This window comes from Eurypyga helias, unplaced genomic scaffold (genome assembly GCF_000690775.1).
Source record: "Eurypyga helias isolate BGI_N326 unplaced genomic scaffold, ASM69077v1 scaffold29765, whole genome shotgun sequence".
Taxonomy (NCBI): domain Eukaryota; kingdom Metazoa; phylum Chordata; class Aves; order Eurypygiformes; family Eurypygidae; genus Eurypyga; species Eurypyga helias.
This window is the reverse complement of record NW_010251408.1, coordinates 7080-31876: the sequence shown is the minus strand read 5'-3', so window position 1 is coordinate 31876 and position 24797 is coordinate 7080. Positions and strand designations below refer to the sequence as shown.

The following is a 24797-nucleotide window of genomic DNA, read 5'->3' as shown; positions in this document are numbered from 1 at the left end:
CCAGCAAAAGCTGCTTTTATTTTTTCACATGGGAAGGACAGGCTGGCGGAAGCCGAAAAGAAAACTTAACCGCCAGCACTGTGGAAGTGACGAGGCCATGGTTTTTTAATCGTTTCCAGAAACTCGTTTTTAATGGCAAGATGTTAATGATTTCAAAAGATGCATCTTGTGGGATCTATACCCAGCATCCACTCACTTCGTAATGGATTTGATAATGAAGGCACAGGCTCAATTTTTTTACTGGTAAAGGACAGCAAACACGGTCAATATGCATTACTGACACAAAAGCACAAGCAACGATAAAGCTAGTGTCAAAAACACTCAGCATCTTTCCTTCCGCTAGACTCTTTTTGGCCTTCTGTCTATTTTTTCACCTCAGAAAGAAAAATAAATTAAAATGGAGTTAACTTTAAACACAGGTTTACCTACACATACATGTTAGTGGAAGATTTTTTATAATCTGTTGCTGTATTTTTTGAGGGTCCTAGATGACAGTATTCACCTCTTCAAATGCCAGCAAATGGAAAATCATTTGAGTAGTAGTAGCAGCTGACATGGTCCCTCAACTTTGCTAACGGTTTACATCACATTGAAAAAACTAGCTTTACTTCTTCCTATTTCTTTGATGACTATTGCTTGGTGTTACAATTCAACTTCGTCACGGGTGAACAAAAAAGCCCTAGAAACAGGTAAATACGTTGCCTGCTTAAGAACCTGTGCCACTCACTGAGCATGTGGGGAGTTTAAACTGGCAAATAATTTAAACAAGTTCTTTTTTGTTTGTTTTAAATTACATGCCAAGAAGATTCTGAGTGTCTTCTACAGCAGATGACCTCACCGAATGCTTTTACGGATCTTAAAAGATTCAGCTTGCAATGCAACTTTTGTTGCAAGTGACGGCAGCTGTCCTGGGGGAAAAAATTATCAAAACCCACAGAATCTTGAATTAAGGAAGTGGCACCTTAAAAAAAACTTTTTTTTTTTTTTTTGTTAAACTCTAACCTCTATTCCAAACAATAACTACCCTCACCTGCTCCCAAAAAGGTTGTTCGGTTTACATGACACAAAAACGTGTTGGCTGACTTTACATGGGCGATACTGCCAAGGACCAGACTCTCCGAAGGAACGCAGCAGGTGGTCAGTCAAACAGCATGCCACTTTCCACCTCTACAAGCCTAAAAACAACAAAACACTTGGAAATGCACCACCATATCCAAAATAATTCAAAGGTTTTAACTATGAAATCAAGTTCTCTGATAGTGTTGCACACATATTTAAACTAGAGCTGTGGCGGTTAGTGTGTTATAATAATGCTAATTGCCGGGATTCATACTTTTGGGTATGATTGAAGGAGGTGGGGTTTAGTTAAATCTCACGGCAATCCTCCGATAACCTACCCTCGCGGTGTGAATCGTTCATTCCATTACACGGTTGGGAACCGAGAGTAAACAAACTGCCAATGTTGAAAATTTGGCTCAGGACCCCAAAATATATGATTGGCAAAAAGATTAAAAAAAACCCCAAACTCCAACCCTCTCCCCCAGCTTTTTTGAACAACTGACCTCCAACACTCATCTGCAACCCAAGGGTGGATAGATAATTCATTTCCATGCTATTACACTGAGGTATAACTACCGGAAACATTAAACTATCAGTATCAACTGATATTTATCCAGTTAATTCACTCTGCATAAGGGAAATTATTACAACACATCTAAAGGGATCGTTAAAGCTTGCAGCTCAGAATTTTCCTTTTTTTTTCTTTTTTTTGCATTTGATCTTTTTTGTGTGTTTTATGTTTGATTTCTTCTATGTTACCAGCTGCAATTTCCAGGTTAATGACTTCCAAGCAGATTTGAAAGGAAGCCTGAAGATTTTTTCTTTTCCTGGGATTCTGCTTCTTGGCCTTGTGAAAGTCCCAACTCTTTCTCAATCTGCTCAAGCTCAGACTGGTCAAGCAGTTCAAAATCATCAGCTTCCTCTGTGTCTGTCTCCTCGCTCAAACTGGGCGCTGCATGTGAGGGAGCGTGCTGCGCAGACTGCAACTGGTCTTTGATGGCAGCTGACACCGCAGCTGCGATGACATCCCCAGCGATTCCACTCATTAAAGTAAAGGTTTGGTCACTGGTCAAAGGCAAGGAGAGGCCTGCAGTGGACGGTCTCTCGTTACTCTGTCTGGAAGCATGATCCACCTTGCGGCAGGTTGGCTCTTTTTCCCATTTTTGCTGGGCGGGCATACCGATGCTGGAGTCATCGTCGTCATTTGTTCCGGCACCATTTTCTAAAGAGGGGAATTCTGAAAGGTCTCGAGCGAAAGCTTCTTCATGATCACTGGGTCGGTCAAAATCTATTACAGGGTTAACAGAAGGAAACAGTGTCAGCAAACACGCAAGGCTTCCTCCCCAAAAAAGCGGCCGAATGTAACAATGCAATCCGTGTTTGTGTACTCCATAGTCTAATGGTCTTCTGTAGCCTCAGTGGAGAGGGGCTTTGTGGGTCATCTAAAATAAAATGGTTTTGAGGTTGTAAATCTAGGGCCACGAATCATCTGCTATCAACCTGACTCGGTAAATTATTTGAGGGAAATATCTTTTTTAAATGTTATCTAGCTGTATATGAAACAACCCATGCAAATATTCAGTACAGCTGGTTCTAAATATACCAGCCACATAAAGTCCTAAATATTACAACATGTCAACAGGTCTCTGAACTCTTTTTCTTCACAATAGCTATAAATTACAAATACATAAGCATGTACAAATATATTACAAGCTTTTAATACACTTGCAGAATTAAAAAAAAAATATGTGTTTAAATAAAGATATAAAAACAATATGAAGACTTAGTTTATAACTTTTTCCTTTTTTGCCACTGCTTGTATTAAATCATAGAATCACAGAATGGTTTGGGTTGGAAGAGAACTTAAAGATCATCCAGTTCCAACCCCCCTGCCATGGGTAGGGACACCTTCCACTAGACCAGGTTGCTCAAAGCCTCATCCAGCCTGGCCTTGAACACTTCCAGGGATGGGGCATCCACAGCTTCTCTGGGCAACCTGTGCCAGTGCTGCACCACCCTCTCTGTGAAGAATTTCTTCCTGATATCTAATCTAACCCTCCCCACTTTCAATTTAAACCCGTTACCCCTTGTCCTGTCACTACAGGCCCTTGTACAAAGACCCTCTCCAAGCTTTCCTGTAGGCCCCCTTCAAATAAGAAACAGAAAATGGAAACTCTAGAGGTGACTGGGATTGCTTCATGTTTTCAAGAGGATAAAAAGCAGAAGGTAAACAAATAGAAGATTAGATGTTAATGGCTTCATTAATGGCACAATATTTGCTGTTAGAAACATGTAAAACATACTATACAGTACATGGCCTGTGGAAGAGGCCTAAATGAGCATAAGGGAATACTTTGACGTAGTATTTGAATAAGAAGGTAAGAAATAATCATTTTGAACTTCCTAGGAAAACAGGCAATAGGAACTTTCATAAAGGCTAAGGAAATTAATCCTAAAAATGTCTCATAGGTCATTTTCTCCATTTTCTTTAGGAAAAACAGGCTGGGAAGGTAAGGAGGAAGGGTTGTGCTGTATGCAGAGCGATGGCTCAAATGCAGAGAGATGGGAGATGAGCCAGTCCTCAGATGCATCCCATCTGGTCTTGCACTTGTGTGTATGTCCTGTTTGTTGAAATGCTCCCCAGGGGAGAAAAGTGTTCATTTTTCCCTTAGCAAGGCCTTTAATGCAGTTTCCCCCATTATCCTTACAGCCAAATTGGTGAGGGAACTGGGTAAGTGAACTGCAGGGTGGGTGGAAAACTGGCCAGACTGCCAGGGTCAAAGGGCTGTGATCAGTGACACAGGGTCCAACCGGAGGGCCTGTCATTAGTGGTGTCTCTCAGAGATACTGAAGATACTGAAGCCAACCCCATTAATTTTTATTAATGACTTAGATGACGGGATGGAGTGCACTCTCAGCAAGTTCACAGGCAGAAGGGAATTGCTCTGGGGAGGTTATTTGATATCCTGGAGAGCAGGGCCCTCAAAGGGAGCTCAACAAGGTGGAGAAATGAGCAGGCTGAAAAGGAACGTCATGGAATTACACAAAAGCAAATGTGAAATCCTGCATCTGAAACGGAATAAGCTGTGCAGCAGTACCAGCTGGGGCAACGAGACAGAAGAGCAGCTTTCACAACAAAGACCTGTGGTCACCAAGTTGGCGGTATGCTCTTGCAGCACAGAAGGCCAACCGTGTACTGAGCGATGCCAACAAAAACAAAGGCCAAAAGCCAATGGAAGGGACTTCCCTCCTCTATTGGGCACCTGAGAGTGCACATGTGGAGTACTCTGTCCAGTTTTGACCTCTCCAGTACAAGAAAGACAGCAAAAGACTGGAGGGAGTCCCCTGAAGGGTCAGCGTATTAGGGAGCTGGAGAACAGGACATGGGAGATGTTGAGAGAATGGGCTTTGTTTGGCCTTAAGACAAGGCAGCAAAGGGGAGATAGCACAGTTGTCTTTAAGTACCTTCTGGGAAGGAGTAGGGAAGATGGGGATTGAATTTTCTTAAAGGTGCACAGCAGAAGGATGAGAGTAAATTGACACAAGCTGAAACACGGGAAAGTTTGACTCACTGTAAGAAAAAAACCTTTTCATCATGAGGGTGAATATTGAAAAAGGCTGAACCTCTACCATTGGAGATGCTCAAAATTCGAGTGGTCACAGCCCTGAGCAACTGCATCAAGTTGAACCTGCTCTGAACAGGAGGTTAGATGAGATGAACAACAATGGCTCGTTCCAACTTAGGATTCTCTGATTGTACAATGCTGTCTATTTACAACTTGAAATATTAATCAAATTATTCAAATTATTAATTTGGCCTGTATAATGGCATTAAGTAGTATCACCCTACTGGTCATTTACAGTGAACTTTTCCTAGAAGAGGAGAATGCAAGACAAGCAGAGAAACAAATCCACAGCTAAGACTACACCAAACTACCACTGTCTGTAACCTTCATTCAGACGAAGTGGTAAGTGAAAGCTTGGTCAGTAGAAAGTAAGAACTTAAAGACCTGTTCAAGACAAGTGCTTGTGAATCTTTCCCCTGTCTTCATCTTCACGTCTCCTTTAGGCTTATTGCTGGCTGTCTGCATCAGCATTCTCGTAACCAAAACCTAAAAATACTTTCTTTAATTGGCTGTTTAGCAATTCAGCGTATTCACTTTTTCCTCCTCAGCTTTTACTTGTATAGCTTACCCACAAAAGCGCTGGTACTAACTTAAAAGTTGACTTTTAAGAGAAAGCTAAATCTGACACTTACTGAATGTGTCGGTTCTACCCATCACTACTTGTTCATGTACCCACTGATTTAATTATTTTTAAGATGAGGACAGCTCTTACACAAGATGTCTCAAAAATTATATAAAACACCTGAATTCATTTAAATTCGTAGTAGGGAAAAAAATCCACAACCCAAAAAACTTCTGCCCTCAAATTCTCTAACAATTTTCAGGTAACTTACACGACTGCAATTCATCGATGGAACAGATGAAGCCATTACGTACCATCAGATGTGTCTGTCTGTGGAGAATATCCCTCGGATAAGTTGAAGGTCCCATTATCGGTCCAAGATACTTCTGATATGTCTGTGTCAGACACTGACAGCTCTTTGGCAACAACTGCAGGACTAACCTAAACATAAAAAAGCCCCATACATGGTATTCTTGCACTCAACAGATTCAGACTACAGGAAGCCAATGCTAAGATATGGAAAAAGATGTCTCTTGCATGTCATAGCAATATAAATTGCCTCTTGTTTAGGCTTTAATTGCAAAAATATGGAAATAATAGGAGTATACAACACTTAGAAGTGAAGCATCCCTCTTTGTAACTACTGAAAGATGTATTATACTAAAGAAACATGGAAAATTCCAATTATTCATTCTGAAAGTAATATCCTACTGTAATGAAAGCAGAATGAACATGTAAATACAAAATACACATAAATGTAAAAAAGAAATGCATAAACCTGGATTAAACCCCCTTACATTATCTTTGAGACAGTCAAAAGTTAGCTAAATAAAAAAATCATTATCCTTTGTGAACTTGTCCAACAATATTCAGTCATGTCAGCTACAAATTTATATCCTCTGGGATATAATTTTAGGTTTTTTCAGAATGCAAAACCACCTTCAAACGATCACTGTCGGTCAGGCTCGATACACTACTCATCAAATACTGCGTAAGAATTCCTATTAAACTGATTTTTTTTATACCAATGTTCTGATGCTAACGGAAAATCCTTTGCCATACAGTTATTTAAAATATTAAGAGAGAAAGGAGGTATTAGAGTGTCCTCATACATGTCTAGAAAGATATTTATAGATAATATGCTATTTTACACTATCACTGAAGATGATCAGACAAGTGACTACGAAAGTATCTGACAAATTATGCAGGTTTTCTATGAACGTTTCTCTTTCATATTTTAATTTGATACAAATTAACTGCAATTTCACTGTTGCAAATACAAATAGCTGCCTTTGCTACTAAATTCCAGATTAATCGTTCTACATGGAAGCAAAAATAAACATGATCTTAGTTTAGTAGGCCAAAGAAACCATTACCTTTAGCAGGCCAAAGAAACCATTACCTTGCAGGCCAGAAGTCACAAATGCAGTAAGTTAATTCGTACAAGCCCAAAGATGGAGACTGCCAGTCCCTTTTAAAGTTCAGGAACACAGCCTCCTGGGCAGGCCCAAGTCCTCCACAGAAAACAGAGATAGTAATCTAGATAGCCTCCATTACCTACACAGATTTTAAAAGTGAGAGAGGGTTGACTGAAAAAAGTCACCTTAGGGCACAGGGCTGATATGTCTAATTCACTGTCATCTTCTGTGGGTTTTGTTTTTGCTGTTTCTGAAAGAAAAAAGAATATTTTTTACCCTACTCATGACAACAGACTTTGAGGCTCAGTGCACCTCAGTATATTTTCACCTGTGGACACAGTGCATCATTTCCGTAACGTGCTGCTAAGGGGAGGGATTGATAGGGTAGGTATTTATCAAAACATATCCTGCAGCAGCCAAAGTGGGAGATAAACTGTTGCTCTGAAATACATTCCAACACATTGATTTGCTTAGTTCCGGAAGTGTCTGTTGCTGACCACTATATGGTGTTCCATGGCCATATGTATTGTCTTTAAACTGCTGGTACAATGCGCAGTTGTAACAGGCGGTGTAGTTATCCCAGCACATTTCTTTTACAGGAGAACATGCAATTTTCTGCACCCATGTAAACTTCATTCACAAAACGTGTGTCTTCTTCGCACCCAGTTCCCCTGCATTCTCAACATCCATATGCAAATGAGCATACAGAGCATCCTCTGAAGAATGCTGCACCTTAGAGATGAACTGAGACACAAATTTCACCTCCTCCCTCTGTCTGGGAATAGCCTCACAGATATTTTAAAACCATATAAGCTGAAAAACACAGAGATCATATTCTTGGTTGCCTGTTTTTGCAATTGCTGTTTCGTCTCTTGTGCCAGTGCAAGGGTTTGTGAACCCAAGTGGTGGAGTGAGGTAGGGAATGTGTCTGGGTTAAATTAAACTGAAAGGTGAGAGGCAGGAAAGAACGAAACTAACCTCAACCCTATTCCCAGTGCTGGTTTATGAAATTTATGAAACAATAATCTGATCTCTCTTTCTCTCTCTGCCAGTTTCACTTAAAACTAAAATGAGGTGGAATAATACATGAAAGAAAATTTTCAATGCATTATTCCCTATTTCTAACAACTACTGCGTTGTATGTAGGAGAAGGGGAAAAGGCAGATGGTTCCTCTCCTTGTGTCTAGGAACAGCGCGTTGTATGATGAACTTTTATAAGAAACGCGCATCTTAAAGCGGACGTGAAATCTACTGATGTAGTACTAAGAACGGTAGGCTACCTGCAAGTCTTGTGGCTATACTACAAAGGTTTAATTACCAAAACCGTACAGCACACAAAAAGCAAACTAAAGGTAACATCTTTCATATACGTATTTTTCTTCAAATAGCTCTATTACATAAAATCTACAAGTTTCTACGGTTATAAATGTTTTCAGGTGACATAGGTGAAATTTCTTTTTAAACTGATTTCTCCCCTTTCCAACTAAAAACTTTGATTGATTTGTAGCTGCGATCCTACTGTAATTCTTAAATGCTTACTGAGTATTTGGGAAAGAAAACAAATGCTTGTGGCTGTTGGGAGTGAAAACAAAGGCAGATTTAGATGCTGGAACAGAGCTGGGTCTTTTACTGAAGAGTTTGCCTTTTCCAAACAGAGATAAGCATTACGCACTTTACAGCGAGTAGTTCTTTTCTATAAACCTCCAAGCAGAACATCTAATCAAGTATGAAGAGAACGAACCATCATCAGTCTTGCCTTGTTTCCTTCCATGACTTTTTTTTTTTGCTGGAACAGAGCTGGGTCTTTTACTGAAGAGTTTGCCTTTTCCAAACAGAGATAAGCATTACGCACTTTACAGCGAGTAGTTCTTTTCTATAAACCTCCAAGCAGAACATCTAATCAAGTATTAAGAGAACGAACCATCATGTCTTGCCTTGTTTCCTTCCATTACTTTTTTTTTCTTTTTTTTAACCATACCCAGACATCTGACATACATTATCACTCCTTCAAAGCTAAGGATAGTTCAAAGCAAGAAATGCCTTTGCACTTGGCTTCACAGGACGAACTGTCTGCAAGGTGATTACAATTTTCTCTGCATACAGAAACACGTTACTTGGGACTACACTTAATCACTCACCAGATCTCTCTTTTTTCTTCTGGTTGATATATTCCACTATTCCAAAATCTAGCTTCATCAAAACAGTCTTTATTTTGTTGCACACTTTCTGTCCAAATTCATTGCACTTAAGGAAGGGACATAAAAAGGCACACAATACTGTGATAAAAATGAAGACAGAGAGAAATTGTATTGAAATACTGCTTTGTAAGAAGTTAGTAAAGACTAAACAATGCATTCGCATAACATAACTACTAGTTTTACATAATGCAATTAGTTTTACATAAAAAAGCACTGTGAAATGCCCATGTCAGACAAACCCTTAATGTCAAATCCAGTTTCTACGAGCCACTCCTACTCACTGCAGAAATCACCATTGTATTCCTGTCAACTGAAGCCTTTTTTACTTCCAGTAAGGCACAGTTTATCATCACTACAACATTTGTCATTATCTTGACTCACTCTGATTTTGATATCTCTACCTGAGAAATACGACTATTGCAACATTGTGCCAGAATCAACAAGCTGAAAAAACTTGTAAGCCAACTATCATACGACAAAAAGCACTTCAGAACCTACACACAGAACCATGGAATCACAGAATCACAGAACGGTTTGGGTTGGAAGGGACCTTAAAGACCATCTAGTTCCAACCCCCCTGCCATGGGCAGGGACACCTTCCACTAGACCAGGTTGCTCAAAGCCTCATCCAGCCTGGCCTTGAACACTTCCAGGGATGGGGCATCCACAGCTTCTCTGGGCAACCTGTTCCAGTGCTTCACCACCCTCTCCATATATGTATATATGTTATATATGTGCACATGTGTGTATATAATTTGTTTAAAAAAACCCAATTCCCTGTACAGAGGCCAAACAACAAACAAACCAGATACATAAATCACAACTGAAAAAGAGACTATACTTACGCAGGACATAGGAGAGGACAACTCCAGGAATGTAACTTCCCAAGACAGTGAAAAACGTACATACACTGCAGACTAGTAGGCAAAACTGGCAAAAAAATTAAAATTGGCCATTAACACTTCTACTGTTTAAATATTTAGATCCTTCTGCAAAAGAAAAATGTTGCATGCTAAATGAAAAACGAGAATGTAGGTGGAAAATGGATATTGCTGGGGGTTTTGGAGGTTTTTTTGTTTGGTTGGTTTGGTTTTAGTTGGGGTTTTTTTTAAGTAGGAAATACTTCAACATATCTTGTGCTAATAAGTATCAGTTAATTTTGTCTAAGTAGGATTTATCCCCCCTTCCATTATAAAAAAATGCTATTTTTATTAATTTGCAGTAAAGGTTTAACAAGTTCATGGTTATTGTTAAAATTACTAGAAATTACTTCACCTTCATTTCACAGAAAAAGGCTAAACAGTGAATATGCAGGAAAGAACCCACAAATCACTAATTGAAACATGACAGTGCATACTCGCTGCACGCTTACAGAAGCAAGAAACCCTCCCCATGAGTACAGCTGCCTGCCCTGTCGTGTTGCGTCGTGAAAGTGTTTTCTCTCAGATGCTGGCAAGTGTGCTCTTGACGCTTGTTGGCTGCTCTAGCATCCCCCTAACAACAAGGCTGGCCTGAGTTTTCAGTATAAAGCTTGAGATTCAGCCTCTGCATCTTTCACAGCTGCACAACGCTGAGTACAGAACTGATCTGTTGACAGTTTACAGAAAGAATCCCTTTGCTTTTGGAGTTGAATTGTAATAAGATGGTTAATTCAAATGAATTTTGCACACAGCAACGGTGCCTAATTTGCTTATAACTCTAAGAGTAAAACAGTGACATGGCTGAAAGAATGAGGTCATGAAAAAGAAAGAAAATCATGCTGCCAAAATCAGCTTTTCTAAATCAGGATTAGATATATCTTAACATACAGCTCTTGTGTCAGGTTACTACATCACAAAATTACTGGCCTGTGTATACTGATACTGCATTTTCCTACCTCAATATATGCCCACTCCTTTTAAATATAAATTTATTATACCGAACACATAGTTCCTTTTCCTAATTGACACATCTTTGAAATGCATTTCATCTTGTTGCTTACATGCATTTTCAGTTTAAACTGCTAATATTTGAGTGTGGTACTACATACTTCCAATTTGCTAATTCTGAAAGGCCTGTTTCCATGAAAGGTTTAGTGGCAAAGTTAACTGAGACCAGAAGAGGGGAAAGACTGCCTAATCTCCTTTTAAATTTTTATAATTACCAACAGAAGCATAAAAATGAAATCTACAATTGCCATGATATACTTCACCATTATATATATTTTTCTTTGGAAAAGAAAGCTGCTTCACTTTTGGCACATCATAATCTTCTCAGTAGGAAAGCTGAAACCTTACTCTTGCTTGCCTCTTCATGAGCTGTTCTTTAGCTCAGTCTTTCCACTAAAAACACCCCAAAAGCCAGCCCACAAACAACTACAACTGTACAGAAGAAAAATTATAAAATAGGAAGGATTCTCTTCTACCATATAATACTTGTACAGCTATTTCTGAAAACTAAAATTATCTGGAAACAAACGTGTATGTTTAGGAACTGTGTACTTCTGCTTTTTCAAGTTTGTATTCAATTGTCATATTTTAAATTTCCTTTCCACTGAATGACTGGTGAGGTTCCAGTAGCTGTAAGAGGAGGGACTGTACTGCTGTAAACTTTACTGTGAGCAGCTTTGCTCACTGCTGACCTAGCTGTGTTCTGCACAGAAGAACTTAGCAGAAACTCAAAACTGAGTGTATTGTAATGTGTTTGGTTTTTTTTTTTCAGGTGTTTACTTTTTTAAATCTATGTCACCGAACAGGTAATCTTACTTGGGAGTGCTTACCTTGCCAGGGTTTTGTTCCTTGAAGTGGGACATTTCTTGAAGAAATACGAATAAATTCATCAGTGTTTCTGAAATGCACTGATTTATTCGGGGTCTGTAGTCTTGCCTGGAATTGATGACTTTCCAGCTGAGTAAAACAAACAAAAACACCCAACAACTTTAGTTACAGCTCACATGAAAGTTGAAACTGGTTGAAAAACATCTGAAGCCTTATCAAGTTCCAGGCCAATCATTTTGTAAAGCTATAGCCTCCAGGGATCAAATGGCTGCTGCGACGCTACGGGTACCTGTGCTCACACAGATTTTATATTGGGGTAATTCCATCTATTTTAATCAAATAAAATTCTGTTCATTAGTAGCAATTCTTAGTCCACACAAGCAATTATGGAAGAAATTACTGCTTATTCCTTCTGGCCATATAAAAAACCTGAGTTCAAGGCACAGTTGTAATCTACATTAAGCAAGTGAACTCCAATGTTATTCTTAATATTATTTTTCTTAAATGTTTCTTAATATTCACATTAATATTTCTCAGTATTGATAGTTTTTATTAATTTTCTTTTTTTTTTCCTGAAAAAATATACCACAGTACTTTTCATTGCCGTAGGATGGCCATAAACATTAATGCATTTAATTTCACACACATAATCCTTGTGCTTTTTCCTTTTCGTTTTCTTGCATTGTTCTGCAAACTATGACGATATTTAAGAGAGCTCTATGCAACGTAGAAAAAAAAGAAATTACTCTTTAAGTCTTGATGCTTACTTAATATCCTCATGGAATTTTAATTTTTTATCATACTGAAAGGATTGTTTCTAAAGCTTAGTTTATTGCGGTTCAGTCATTTTAATAGAATAAAAAGAAACTGTACGGAAGAATTTGCTGAAAAACGTGAGAAAGCATACGTATATAATTTGGGGCTGATCAGTTTAGACAGCATCTAGGTTAAATAATCACATCAGGTACCTTTTTGGAGTAGACAGAACATCTACAACAAAGATGTTCTATGAAACAACAAAAGAAAGGGTAAACACATACAGGCCAGTCAATGCCACATCAAACTGGTACAAAGTATGGATGTAATAGGATACAAATATTCAGAATACGAAGTAAATTCTGCATGGCGTTTACAAACTTATTTTTCACATAATTCACTGCTCAGTACAGATGCTTTTGACCAGAGTGAATGCAAGTAAGTCATAAACATTTCCGTCGTCATTTTACTCCGATACAGAACCCATTAAATGTCCAATGCATCACTGCATTAATAGTAAAGTTTTGTCACAGATGGATCAAATTTCAGGATAAACAGGGACATACACATAGACTGCCAGATCAAACTGCTAACTCTTACTTCCACAAAACAACTGCTGTTCAGCTACTAAAACACCACAAGGCCCTGTTATTCAGAATGCAAATGCCCTCTGATAGTTCCCTGGGACAACTAACACTTTACCAAGCATCACTAAGTGACTGATGAGATTTTTTGCTATTTAAACTTCGCCCTGCACGAATCTAGTGAAACTTAAACATTTGCTTTAATATCAGGAATATCAAGATATGTTGGGTTTTTTTATGTAGTGAACATAAGACTAACAAAAATATTACCTGTTATCACCCGTAAAAATACCTGCAGTGATTGAAAACTTCCACATTAGTAGTATTCTTGCTCAACAAGAGATTTCTTAGCCATTTTTACTATCACATATTATGAACACTAAAAGCCACCATAAGCATTCAGACTTTTCTCAGTTGAGAGCTGGTTAGTAGGTTGATTTGTCTGCCTTTTCCACTGAGGACACACACATAACCTACCTGTGCTGTGCTGTACTTCACTAGCTATGATTTCATGTTCATTTTTACTAATAAAGCCCCATTATGCTTTAGGATATGAACTTGCTGATGTTGCATTTCCTGATATAAGGAAAGCAGTGAAGAGTTTAAGGTTTTTGAATGTATGCTTGTATTTTTGTGAGCCACTGGTGACATGGGTGCACATGTAAGACAACCCCGATGTCCACAGGCTGTCGAGCCTCCTGGCTCAGGTGTGACTTTGGGGTTTGGTTCCCGTGAGTGACAGACACTATGGTGCACGCTTAAAATTAGAGCACTGCTTTTTAATTTGCTTAACACCCAACATTTTTCAAAACAGATGCATAATTATGAAAATTATTTACTTGATAGTTACACTTATAATTGCACTGGCTTATATATTGATTTTTCCTAATAAGATAAGCCTCTGTGTTGCTTCTTTTTGTAGGGCTGGGGCTACATGCTGACACTGCACTGGGAGGGAAGTGATCCCTCACACGGCAGCATGCAAGATACGCTAACATACCACTCAAGGGATGGTTATACCACTCAAGGTGGCCTAAATTAGGCACAAGCTTTGATCAATGAATCATGATAGGAAGCAAAATAATGTAGCCCACACTGTTCACTACACTGTAACATCACAATAGAAGTTTGGGATTACATTAGTACCTCAGATTTCTGGTCACAGATTAATAACAAAACTAGGCAAATGATAAGTAACTGTATAGAGAAATGTTTATTTCACTTTATTTTCCAACTAAAAAAAAATTTCTATTTATAAATTTTGCAGTTTTAAACCCAACAGCTATGTCACTTCTATTTTACAAACTATGATAAAAGGAGAAAGCAAACTCTGAATTTCCAATCCAATGTCTCAACAAAAAGAGCACCAAACTTAAGTTCTCCTTAAAATTTTTAACTTTCAGCCAAGCCCCAGACATGTCTGACATACAATTCAGCAAGGTATAAAGCCACTTTTTGCTACCATTATAAATTCTTGCTCTCATTTCTCCTCAACACACAGGATAAGAGGACTTTGGGCTTACGCTGAATCGTGCACTTTGATCCAGCTTCTGCCCACATTTAAATCTGTGAATTTTTACATACTTCTACCTAAGCCAGGAATAAGCTTTCTTCTTCCACATATGTGATATCCATTCCTATTCTACATGGGAATGTGACATACCTTCTTTTCTGCTGCACTGCAGACTTAGTGATCACTTGGGAGCAGCTTTTCCTAACAGAACAGAGGTTAACCACCTTATTTTCAGACACGTAGTCTGAGCAGCTTCATTTTTGTAAAAGAGAGTCAGGAATAATTTCAGTCAAAAATGTCTAGTTAAGCACACATGTAGAAACTGCATCTTTCTCCGTGCCTGTAGAGAACTACTGTACAGGAATTTTGCCACGAGGTGGTGACATAGCAACGTCGGTGTTAGAGCGGGGCTTGGGAGCCATTGGATACAGGACATAAACAGCACGCGTGGGCACCTCACGTGCAAGCTAGCGTGTGCGCAGTGGGGCGCAGAACATGGCTAAAAGGTAAAAGTAATATTCCAACCAGGGTGCAAAACTGATTAAAGTTCAGAACCAAAATTGCCCTATTCCTGACTTTATTATAATACAGTATTGCAACAGTGTGATTGCCTCTTACATTGCAAAACATTCATAGGATGAGAGTCTCATGTCTTGGACTAGGTGACTTTTGTAAGACAGGGAACATGCAAGACCTTTCCAGCCATGCTTTGCACTGCATGCAGGTATTTGACAGAGGATGTAAATAAAACCATCAAATAACCCACTAAAGAACACTGCAGGAACCCAGCGGGAAGGATTAGGAATGTTACAATGAATGTTTTGTTCGCCTCCCATCCACAATAGTGATTTGAATTTCTATCCTCTCTGATAATCAGCACCTTGAGAAAAGTAGTATACAAGGGTTCTGTCTTATGAGAACAACAGCTTTTTTGGACAAGCTATTCTCCTTAAAGAAACATTGCTTCTAGCTTTTGTAAACCATCCCGCAGCATTACTAACATGTATTTTCAGAGTTGCCTGTTTATTCTGGTGTTGAAAACTACTGTTACAACAGTATTCTGAATTACAAAACCCTATCACAGAGTTTACTCCTACCCTTTATTTAAAATTGTTAACATCCAAATTGGAACTCTGTGGAAGCACAAAGAGAGGAAAATGGATAGGGGTGACGTCTACTATCAAAACAGAGCTTTGAAATACATAGGACAGTTGTAGATAGTCAGCTTACTAACTTCAGTTAACAGGGAAAAAAAGATGAAAGCATAAACTACAATAATAATGCACACTATTTTCGTACACGTTAACCACCGATATAAAGACAATATAGATTAAGAGGAGGAGATACAACAAGGCACGCTGGGATAACTAGCAGCAACTCAAAACAAACATGCAAATTACGCAGTAAAATGGCACATTTGCAGGGAAGGTTCGCTGGAGTTGCTCCTCCTGGTTGTTAACGATGCTTTCTTTGGCCAAGTTTAAATGATGTTGAAAGTATGAGCTGCAGTGCAGATAAAATGCACTGCTAGATGCTTTGGTCCCGTGGTCCGCATGTGGGTCATTGACAGAGCAGCAGCCAAGCAAGAAGAGCAGATTCACACACATTCAGAGTGGAAGGGGCTGGAAGGGACCTCTAGAGATCATCTAGTCCAACCCCCCTGCCAGAGCAGGATGGCACAGGTGAAGTTTGCTTCAAAGCGTTACAAACCCACTGCTAAGCTTGCTCCGCAAAAGAACACTTGGCAGTTTGTTGTAGCCGCAAGAAACCATGAGACACCTTTGTTGCTTCTACTGTAGCCACGCTTTTCTGTTTTACAGGGAACAGCAGGGACTCTTCTGAAGCCTTATTCCGATCTTAGGCAACTAGGGGTGCAAGAAAGGCAGCTTGCTGGTGTTCAGCGTGACAATCGGATGGACACCCTACCTCTTCTTGTTCCCAAATCCCAGCAACGGCCAGACCCGGAAACATCTGCCCCCCTGCCCCTTCTCCCCGAAGCCCGCTTGAGCGGCGGTGTAGCCCCGAGGGCTGGAACAAGGGACAGCGGCAGAGATCCTGGGGAAGGCAGAGCGGGAAAGGAAGGAGGTACGACGTAGAGCTGTACGAGTGCAAAGCTCGAGGGGTTGTGTCAGGTCCTTGAAGGAACAGAGATACGCATTAAACCTGCATGAGATCAAAAGCTGACAGGCACATAATGATGCATACTGCAGACACTCATTTTTCAATGATCACATTTCAAGACAAAAAGGAAAACAAGAAGATACGTGAAGCGATGTCGATGATGAACGTGGAGTGCATGACTACGACACCAGTCAACCAAGAACATGAACTACCTCAGCATAAGATTCGTGGCGTTTCTTACAGCACCTTAATACATGACTTAAATATGAACCCTATATCTCCTGCCAAAACAGGCTTTGGGACTCCCGTTCGGGTGCTCCTTCGGCGATATGAGCAGCCAGGTCTCTCTGAATACCCCCAAAGGTTTTTCCGCATGATTTAGAAATAATAAAATCCCACGCTCCCATCACTTGTCCTGAGTTTGACATACAAAGTGCTACACTTTTATTCTAAAACTACTGTAGGTAAGACTGAAGCTGTTCAGAGAGAAAATTATTTGTAGCCTTCTGACTACCTACTGCATCATTTCTAAAACTGAGCAAATGAATAAACTGTTACCTAGTAGCTGAAAAGAAAAAACCCCAAACCCAAAACCAACCAACCCCACCACCCTCCCATGCCAGATGCTGCAACCCATCACAGTCACAAACTCCAGCCAGCAGTCAGGGGCATTACATTCTCTAAAAGTGACTGATGGTGTCATGCTCTCATTTTGTATCTAGACATCTGTTCAGGCAAAGCCCCGTCACATTTCTCTCAGAAAGGTCAGTAGCTCTCAAGTTACTGGTTTAAAGATCTCTTCGTGATGTGCTGGATTTTTTTTAATTACGCGTACACCGTTTTATATGTACCTTCACGTAGTTACGCTACTCGGAACCGCAGCAGTGACAAAGCACACCCTAATGTGGTGGCTCTGAAGGATTGCACCTACATAAACAAAGAGTTAGTAATTCTAGAGCTTCTAAACCCTCTTGATTTCCCAACTGTAACCACACACGTTTGAAAACTGTGCAGACTCTGTAATGTTAAGGGTGACTTCGCCGAGGTGGAAGAGCTGAAAGTGATACTCCCGAAGACATGTAAATCAAAATAGAGGTAATGCGGCTGTTTTGTGGTATTTAAAAAAACCCCAGTATCTAGGGCTTATAAAATGATGCAGCTGAAAGGGATGTGGATATCTAGGGACAAAACTCATAGGCAACCAGGAGCTAAGTATGAAACTTGACCAAATGAAGTCAAGTGTGTGAACCGTTTGCAAAACCCAATCAATCAGGTTTACCTTTTCAGAACGTTCACAGGTCTCTCCGGTGAGGAAAGGAATCACCAGTGCAGAAGGCAGCGATTATAATGATGCAGTTACCCTTCTCTGAAACAAACACTTCCTACTTGAAGACATATGTGAAAAATATATTTTTAAATTTGTCTTCTGAATTATTCAGGTACAGATATAACGAATATAAAGTAGTATTGAGATAAAAAAATCTGTGAAAAATATTTTAAATGGCTTTTTACATTCAGATTTCAGGTGACCACATACTCAAAGTGCAGATAACCATCTCTCCCTCCTCAAAATATAAAATAGAGTAGAAACCCCATTTCACAGATAAGTGTATTAAAGTACCAATGTCAAAACATCTCAAGTCTACTATTGAACTGTGGGGTAGAAAACAATGCAATATTGATTAGCCCTATTGTAATACAATGTCCCAAATTTGTGAATCCTATGCTCACTATGTGGAAAAACAATAGCAGGCACCACTGAATTCACAGCATAGCAACTTAATGACCTTCGTGGATAATTTAAAAGGTGATTATGTAGAACTGTGTTTTACCCTGTGCCACTTTTGGATCCTATGCAATCATTAAGTATACTAAAGTAATTATATCTGTGTCATGTGGTTATGACCAAGTCAACAGGACCTGCAATTTAAATGAATCACTGGGGCACCACGTAAAATCCTGCTTGCCTCACAGTTCCACGAAAGGATGCTGTATCACCGGAAGAACGAGGAACATAGGAAGCATCCACAGATGCACTCCACTCTCAAACTTTAGGGAGAATCTTCCTATCTTCATCTGCAACTTTTTTGCTACAAGCTCTACAAATCTTTTCTAACAGAAATCTCTCCAGCTTGTAGATAGCCACATGCACTTTATTTCCCATTGCTAATCTACAGGCGCTGCACAGGTTTAGGCTTTCACCAACACGCTGTACTGTGGCAAACATCCTTTAACCAATCACGTTTGACATCCCTTCAATGTTAAGACTTGGGCACACGTGGAATCTCTAAGATTTATGAAGTTGGATACATTTTGCTTTGAAATTGAAGCTGCAGAACCCAGTTATCAACCTTAAAGAGTAACTAACAACATTTCCCAATCCAAAAATCTCCTTTAATTATCATCTCTCCTGTAGTTCATTTAGAATGCATCATTTTTAAGACCTAAACGAACTCTGGTAATACCATGCAACATTGCTTCTCAAGCTTTTAAAGTGTTTTCTTTCTGACATCATCTGTCTTCATCTGATACTTCAATTTTGTGCTTTTTATTAAGAGCGAGTCAGTTCCATTTGCTGTTACTGGGTTTTTTTCATGGGAAGGTGTGCAATAAAAAAATGAAAAAAAAAATCTTATTTCACAGCTTTCAGTAACATAAATGCCCCTTTTATTTCTTGACCAAGAATAATTTTTGGTAATGTTACTGTACAAGGTGTAAGTTTAAATCACCAGCATTTCATGGGGCTGGATGTGTTTTGCTCAGTGGTCCCCACAGCAGACTGGCCAGGACATGTGACTTTCAAGAAAACATAATACAAGGAACATTTCATACCTGTCTCTGTATGCTTCTGGCACAGTGTGTTAAACTAAAATCGTAACGCTATTTTCTTCTCTTCTATGGACATGGGAACATTGTACCACTGCTGTGCTGCTAAAGAATAACAATCCCATAAATGAAGGGGTGGGTTTTTTTCTTATGTTGCCAGTCAAGAACGAACTTATCTGAAAATGAAAACAATCCTATTGATATAAAAATACATTCAGGTGTTCTGTAAAGGGATAAGGGAACTTGTCTTGTCCCACATGGTGCTGAAAAACATAAATAAAAAGGATGATTGCTACCAGGATTTTATTTTGGAGGAGACGCGTTCATTTCTTCTAGTCACGTATAACATCAGGCATCTTGTAAAATCTTAATAAGGAGGTGTGTTGTCATGCTTTAGCTGACGAGATAGAAACTGGGTCACTCCTACTTGTCTGAAGGTGATTCCAGTACACAAGTTCTTCAGCACAGCAGACTGCACTAAATGTTGTCACTTTTTGCTGAATGTGCTGCTAAAACAAAATATATTCCAACTACGTTTGGGGCATTTCATTATCCAGCCCCTCTACACAGGCTCTTCTAAGCAAACGGATAGGTCAGCTCCCATGGGGAACCCTTCCCTTGACCCGTGCTACTCCTGCCCGTCTCTCCTGAGAGCACCGGCTACTCCGGTTCGAGGTCATTCAAAATGTGAAATGTGATCTGACAGTCAAGTGCCCTGAGTCCACGCTCATGACTCAGTGTAGATCTTTTAAACGTCTCTCTGCATGAAAACAGAGTGTGCCAGTGCTGCACAGATGCAGTAGCAGATCTGCTTTCTCTTTAGCAAAGGCTATAATGATACGACTGTGTGCTGTTGCCTTCTTTACCAAGACATCACAAGGGCTGGGATCTTCCAGGTCAGCTTCCCATTTGTAACAGAAACTGGTGATGCAAGAGAGACATTTCTATTGTGCTATTTTTTGTTCAGAAAGGTAAGGAAGCCTTGTTTCTATCGATGGGAGCATGAAGTTCCTTTTGCAGAACTTTAAACGGCTCTGCCCAGCTCTTGGAAGCGATTCTTTCATGTTTATTTTTCTCCTGCAAAGACATCTCTTTTAAGCCTTTTTCACAAACTCAGTTCATTTTCCTCCTTCCGCCTCCACATTTTTCAGCTGGGATACTCCTAGTTCAAGGCCTCTCCAAAGTCAAAGAGCTAGGAAAGACGAGCTGAGCATTCCTCGAGTTGCAGTGCAGCTGGACAAAAAAGGAAAATTGGATTTTCCAGGGCCAGACAAAGAATACTTTTAAGCTGCAAAAACATGAAAACGACTTTCTGTGTAATATTACAAGGTGGCTTTAACTCCTTCTGTGCCGAAATTCATTCTGACTCCTTCCAATGAGTTTTAAAGTATTTTGTATGAGCAGGTGATCATTTACTTGGATGCATTACTGCGTTACTGAGAGTTCGTGGCGTGAGCTAACCACTTCTTGCCTGCATTTGTGCACTGAATACAATCTCGAAAGGAAATCAAATACTTTCCACTTTATTAACAAATACCAGCAGAAGAAACAAATAGATAATTATAAATCAATATGCTTTGAATAATTAAAAAACATGCAGATTTGACTTTAAACTGGATGTCCATTTTTCTAAGTCCAAGGACATACTGAGGAAGGTCATGCACTAAAAGACTAGTTCAAAACCAACTGGTTTAAAATAACGTAGCTTTCTCTCCCATTTTTATTCAAGTCATAAAAGGTTCCTGGCTAACACCTCAGAGCACCATCCTTGTCAGTAATAGGCAGATGATGGTGATCGGAGCCAGACAGACATTCTGACAGAGGAAGTTACACGTCGCTATCTCTTTGAAGCACCTACTGTCCGGTGCTTCCACCACTTCATGACCGACTGATTATTCACAGCACCTTTTATACATCCCTTGACCATCACTGGAAGCCCCATGAGATGTCAATTTTTTTTTTTTTTTTAATTATACCATCTTGGGAGTAAATGTGATCCTTATGGTAAACTGTTTTCAATCCTTGACCTTTGGCCGCATCTGTCCTCGCTGTTCTTGATCTGCCACTGCCCAGGATCATACAACCAAAAGAACCAAGGTATGAGTGGGTACCTAATCTTCACAACTCTTAGTTTTTTTACTAGCTTCACTAAGAGGTACTTGTGCTATGTTCCCCTGCTTATTATAGACTGAAATTCATCATATGACTAACAGACTATTGACCAATGCCACATCTTTAACTATGATGTTATAATGTTCATGAAATACACTTGTGATGCAATATTACATATTTTCTGAAATAGGACGTGAACTCAAGAGGGGAGAGGATGTAAGAAGTATTTGGTTGCATCTAGGAAGGAACTACAGGGAGTGCAGTGTGCTGAAACCCATCAGCAAACAAAGCTCATTCTACAGCTTCTACAAAAACACCATTGCTCTCATTTTTTAAATATATAAAGCAGCAGGTTTGATTCAGTGTGTGCCCTCAAAATTACCCCATTACCTGTGCATTTACATTACTATCTCTTCTTTTGTGATTCTAAAATGAGTTACTCCAGTACAGTTCCCATACTGCTTCAGTCTAGTTCCCATAGCTACTCCTTCTTGTCCCTCCTGTTTAACTTGGACCAAAATATTCTGACTTTCACCAAATCTCTTTAGTTCTGCATCCATATCCTGTTTGTTACCACCAAAACAAAAAGGCAAATTAATTCCAGAATGAATCAGAACCTTTTGATCAAACTACTTTCTCAAACCTTTTGGTCAGTAGCAAAGACACAAAAGGATGAAGGACAAGGATCAGGGCCAATTAAATTCAAGGTAGTTTCAAAATTGTAAATGGAGAGAGCAGGCCCTTTTATCATGCTTTTTCAGGTTACTTCTTTAGAAATGTTCATCCTTTTTGTTTAAAAAAAACCCAAGCAAACAATTTGATTAATAAAAAAAAAGACATCTTAGCAGTTTAGGCCTGGTATTGATTACTTATTAACTGCCAAAGCTTGTTACATGCCTTTACAGAGAAAGAATTGTGAACAAAGGATGTTAGATATTGCAAAGCTTGTATGTTTTGCATATCAGTTGCATCCTTTTACATATTGGTAAACACTGCTGCTCTTTTATTATTTTTTTTCCCCTGAAATTAAAATTTTGAAAGAATATTTTTTTTAAATTATTTTTCTTGTCAGCTGGTAATATTTTCTCCCATCTTGATTAAAAAAACCCTCAAAACCAAAAAACCCTACATTTTCAAGGAATCGCATCATGCATAACATTAGAAAATTAATTCAAAAGAAAATAAAAGTGAATGTGGTCCAAAACCACTTTTTTATTTTTAATGTGTCATGCATATTGCTGTTTTCCTGTATCGAAAAATATACAATTTAACAAATGGGAGACCCAGCTAAACTTTTTTTAATAAACAGCAATCACCATTTCAGTGGCTATAAATAATGAGCTAGCAATTTCCTGAAAAGAAAAGCAAAAAAATGCTACCTACTACTACAATGACTTTTAACCTATGTCATGTATAGGGCCCACCTTAGATCCCTGCGAACAGAAATGCGTAGGTGACCCCACACTCGCAGAGACCCAATTATGCCACTGGGGATCCATTCACCCACACTCATCCAATTAGGTGACCGTGCCTGAATATACTGATCTACAGCAGACAGCCAGAAATGCCTTCTGTATTTTATCTGTCTTACACCACCATATGGACACACATATTGGAAAAACATCCACATAAACGTCCAAATTTAAATGTAACGAGGAGGAATGAAATCCGAAGCTATAATGAAATGCTCACTTCTGATTCTTGCAATTTCTTAAAATTTGCCTCTATATTCTGGCATTTTGTTAACTAAGGTAAAAAGAAGAGTCTATTTCCACATACATAACAAGTTTTTTGCCGTATCAAATATTTAATTAACATCAATTTAGAGCCAACATTCTGATTAGCATCAAGATAGGAAAATTCACCACAGTGGAAAGACCGTGTGGACTTTAAGATACCTACATTATAAACTGCCATAGCCACACATCAATAACACATACTTGAAAATATCTACTTTTAAATCTGTCTATTTAGCTAAACTTAATTAGTGCATTTATTTCACAGGAATGTGCTGGATTGTGTTTGAGAAAACAGTATTTGCTAAACTGTTACTAAGTTTTAGACCCAACTGCTTTCTTCTTGTCCTGTCCGTTGGCTTAATCAGCTAATTAAGGTAAAAGTCGAACTTCAGAAAGACAGGCATACCTCAAAGGGACACAGTGCCCTATCTCACAGTAACGAGCTACGGTTCTGTCAGTAATGTGGCTCCAACTAAACTATTTGTGTCTCTTGACATTTTGAGGCTCCTAAGTTGTCCCTTGGTTGGGAAAAGTGACTAGGTAGAAACCCCCCAGTACTTTCCTCCCTTCAGCTTTAGTGTAAGAAACACCTAAGAGCTGTACAATTTAAGCACTGTGCAGGCATTAAGATCTAATACTTCTCTCCTAAGAAGCCTTAGGTTAGCATTAGAGGCAAAACCCTCAAGAATTAGATGCTGTGTAACAACGCAGAGAAAACTGATCTTAGGCTGAGAACTCAGGAGCACACACAGGTTAATTACCCAAAGCCTCGGTCCGTACGGCGCTGCACGAGAGGGCCACCAGAATGGATGTACAGTACCTTTCATCTTGTCCCAGATCCTCACTGTCTGGCATTTCAGATGTGAAAAGGAATTCTCCCTCTCTCTCTCTCTACCAGTCTAGATAATCCAGGCAACGATCTTCCAGTCTGTTTTGTGTTTTAGAAGCGACAACCCGGGCACCTGTGCTGTTTGCTGCTGAGAGGAGCGCTCCTTGCTCAGAGAGCAAATGTTTACAAGACATCCTAAGCGCCTGCCGGTCTTGAATGAAGTTCAGAGCATTCGGCTTTGATTGGCCAAGGCTATAAATAAACAAGTCGTGACTCACCTCACACACTATGACAGGGTGTTTAGTAGCGAGCACAGCCAAAAGCAAAACATTTTTTTTTCCTTCTGGTCATGTGAGGGAGAATCACCACCCGGTTAGTTAATTTTATTTTTTTCTGCTTCCACTGGAAATCTTCCTCAGCGTCTCCCATTTTTTCTCGGGTGTAAGTGAGCGGCAACCAAAATGACAGGAAGCTAAATGACACAAACTTTGAAGTAACACGCCTGAAAATATAAGAGCAAAGAGCTTACTGCAACTGTGAAGTTATCCTGGTTTTCCTCCCCACAAAGTGTCAGTCACAAGCTTTCAGAAGAAGGAAAGTTCTTCATTGACTAAATTCACAGTTGAAATGAAAACTTAGCAATTCTCGTAAAATCAGGAACAGGAAAATGAGCTTTCAGTGAAGTTTAATTGCATTGT

General features: G+C 39.3%; 1 protein-coding gene across 1 annotated transcript; it reads right to left on the bottom strand.

Moving 5' to 3' along the window:
* Positions 1-1810: 1810 nt before the first annotated feature.
* Positions 1811-24288, bottom strand: FAM134B (family with sequence similarity 134, member B). The gene is made up of 7 exons (XM_010152028.1): positions 24091-24288; positions 11622-11748; positions 9709-9793; positions 8804-8941; positions 6851-6915; positions 5562-5688; positions 1811-2347 (listed from the first exon to the last, which is right to left on the bottom strand). Exons 1-7 carry the CDS (start codon positions 24123-24125, stop codon positions 1836-1838), a joined length of 1089 nt encoding a protein of 362 aa, XP_010150330.1. The 5' UTR covers positions 24126-24288; the 3' UTR covers positions 1811-1835.
* Between the last annotated feature and the right edge of the window lie 509 nt (positions 24289-24797).

Excerpts from the sequence above, each read along its gene's own strand:
- FAM134B (XM_010152028.1), bottom strand. The coding sequence starts at position 24,125 with ATGCCAGACAGTGAGGATCTGGGACAAGATGAAAG. Across the intron at positions 6,916-8,803 it reads GAAGAAAAAAGAGAGATCTG|AAACAGCAAAAACAAAACCC; the intron begins GTGAGTGATTAA and ends TTTTTCTTTCAG. Across the intron at positions 5,689-6,850 it reads TATCAGCCCTGTGCCCTAAG|GTTAGTCCTGCAGTTGTTGC; the intron begins GTGACTTTTTTC and ends TTTTATGTTTAG.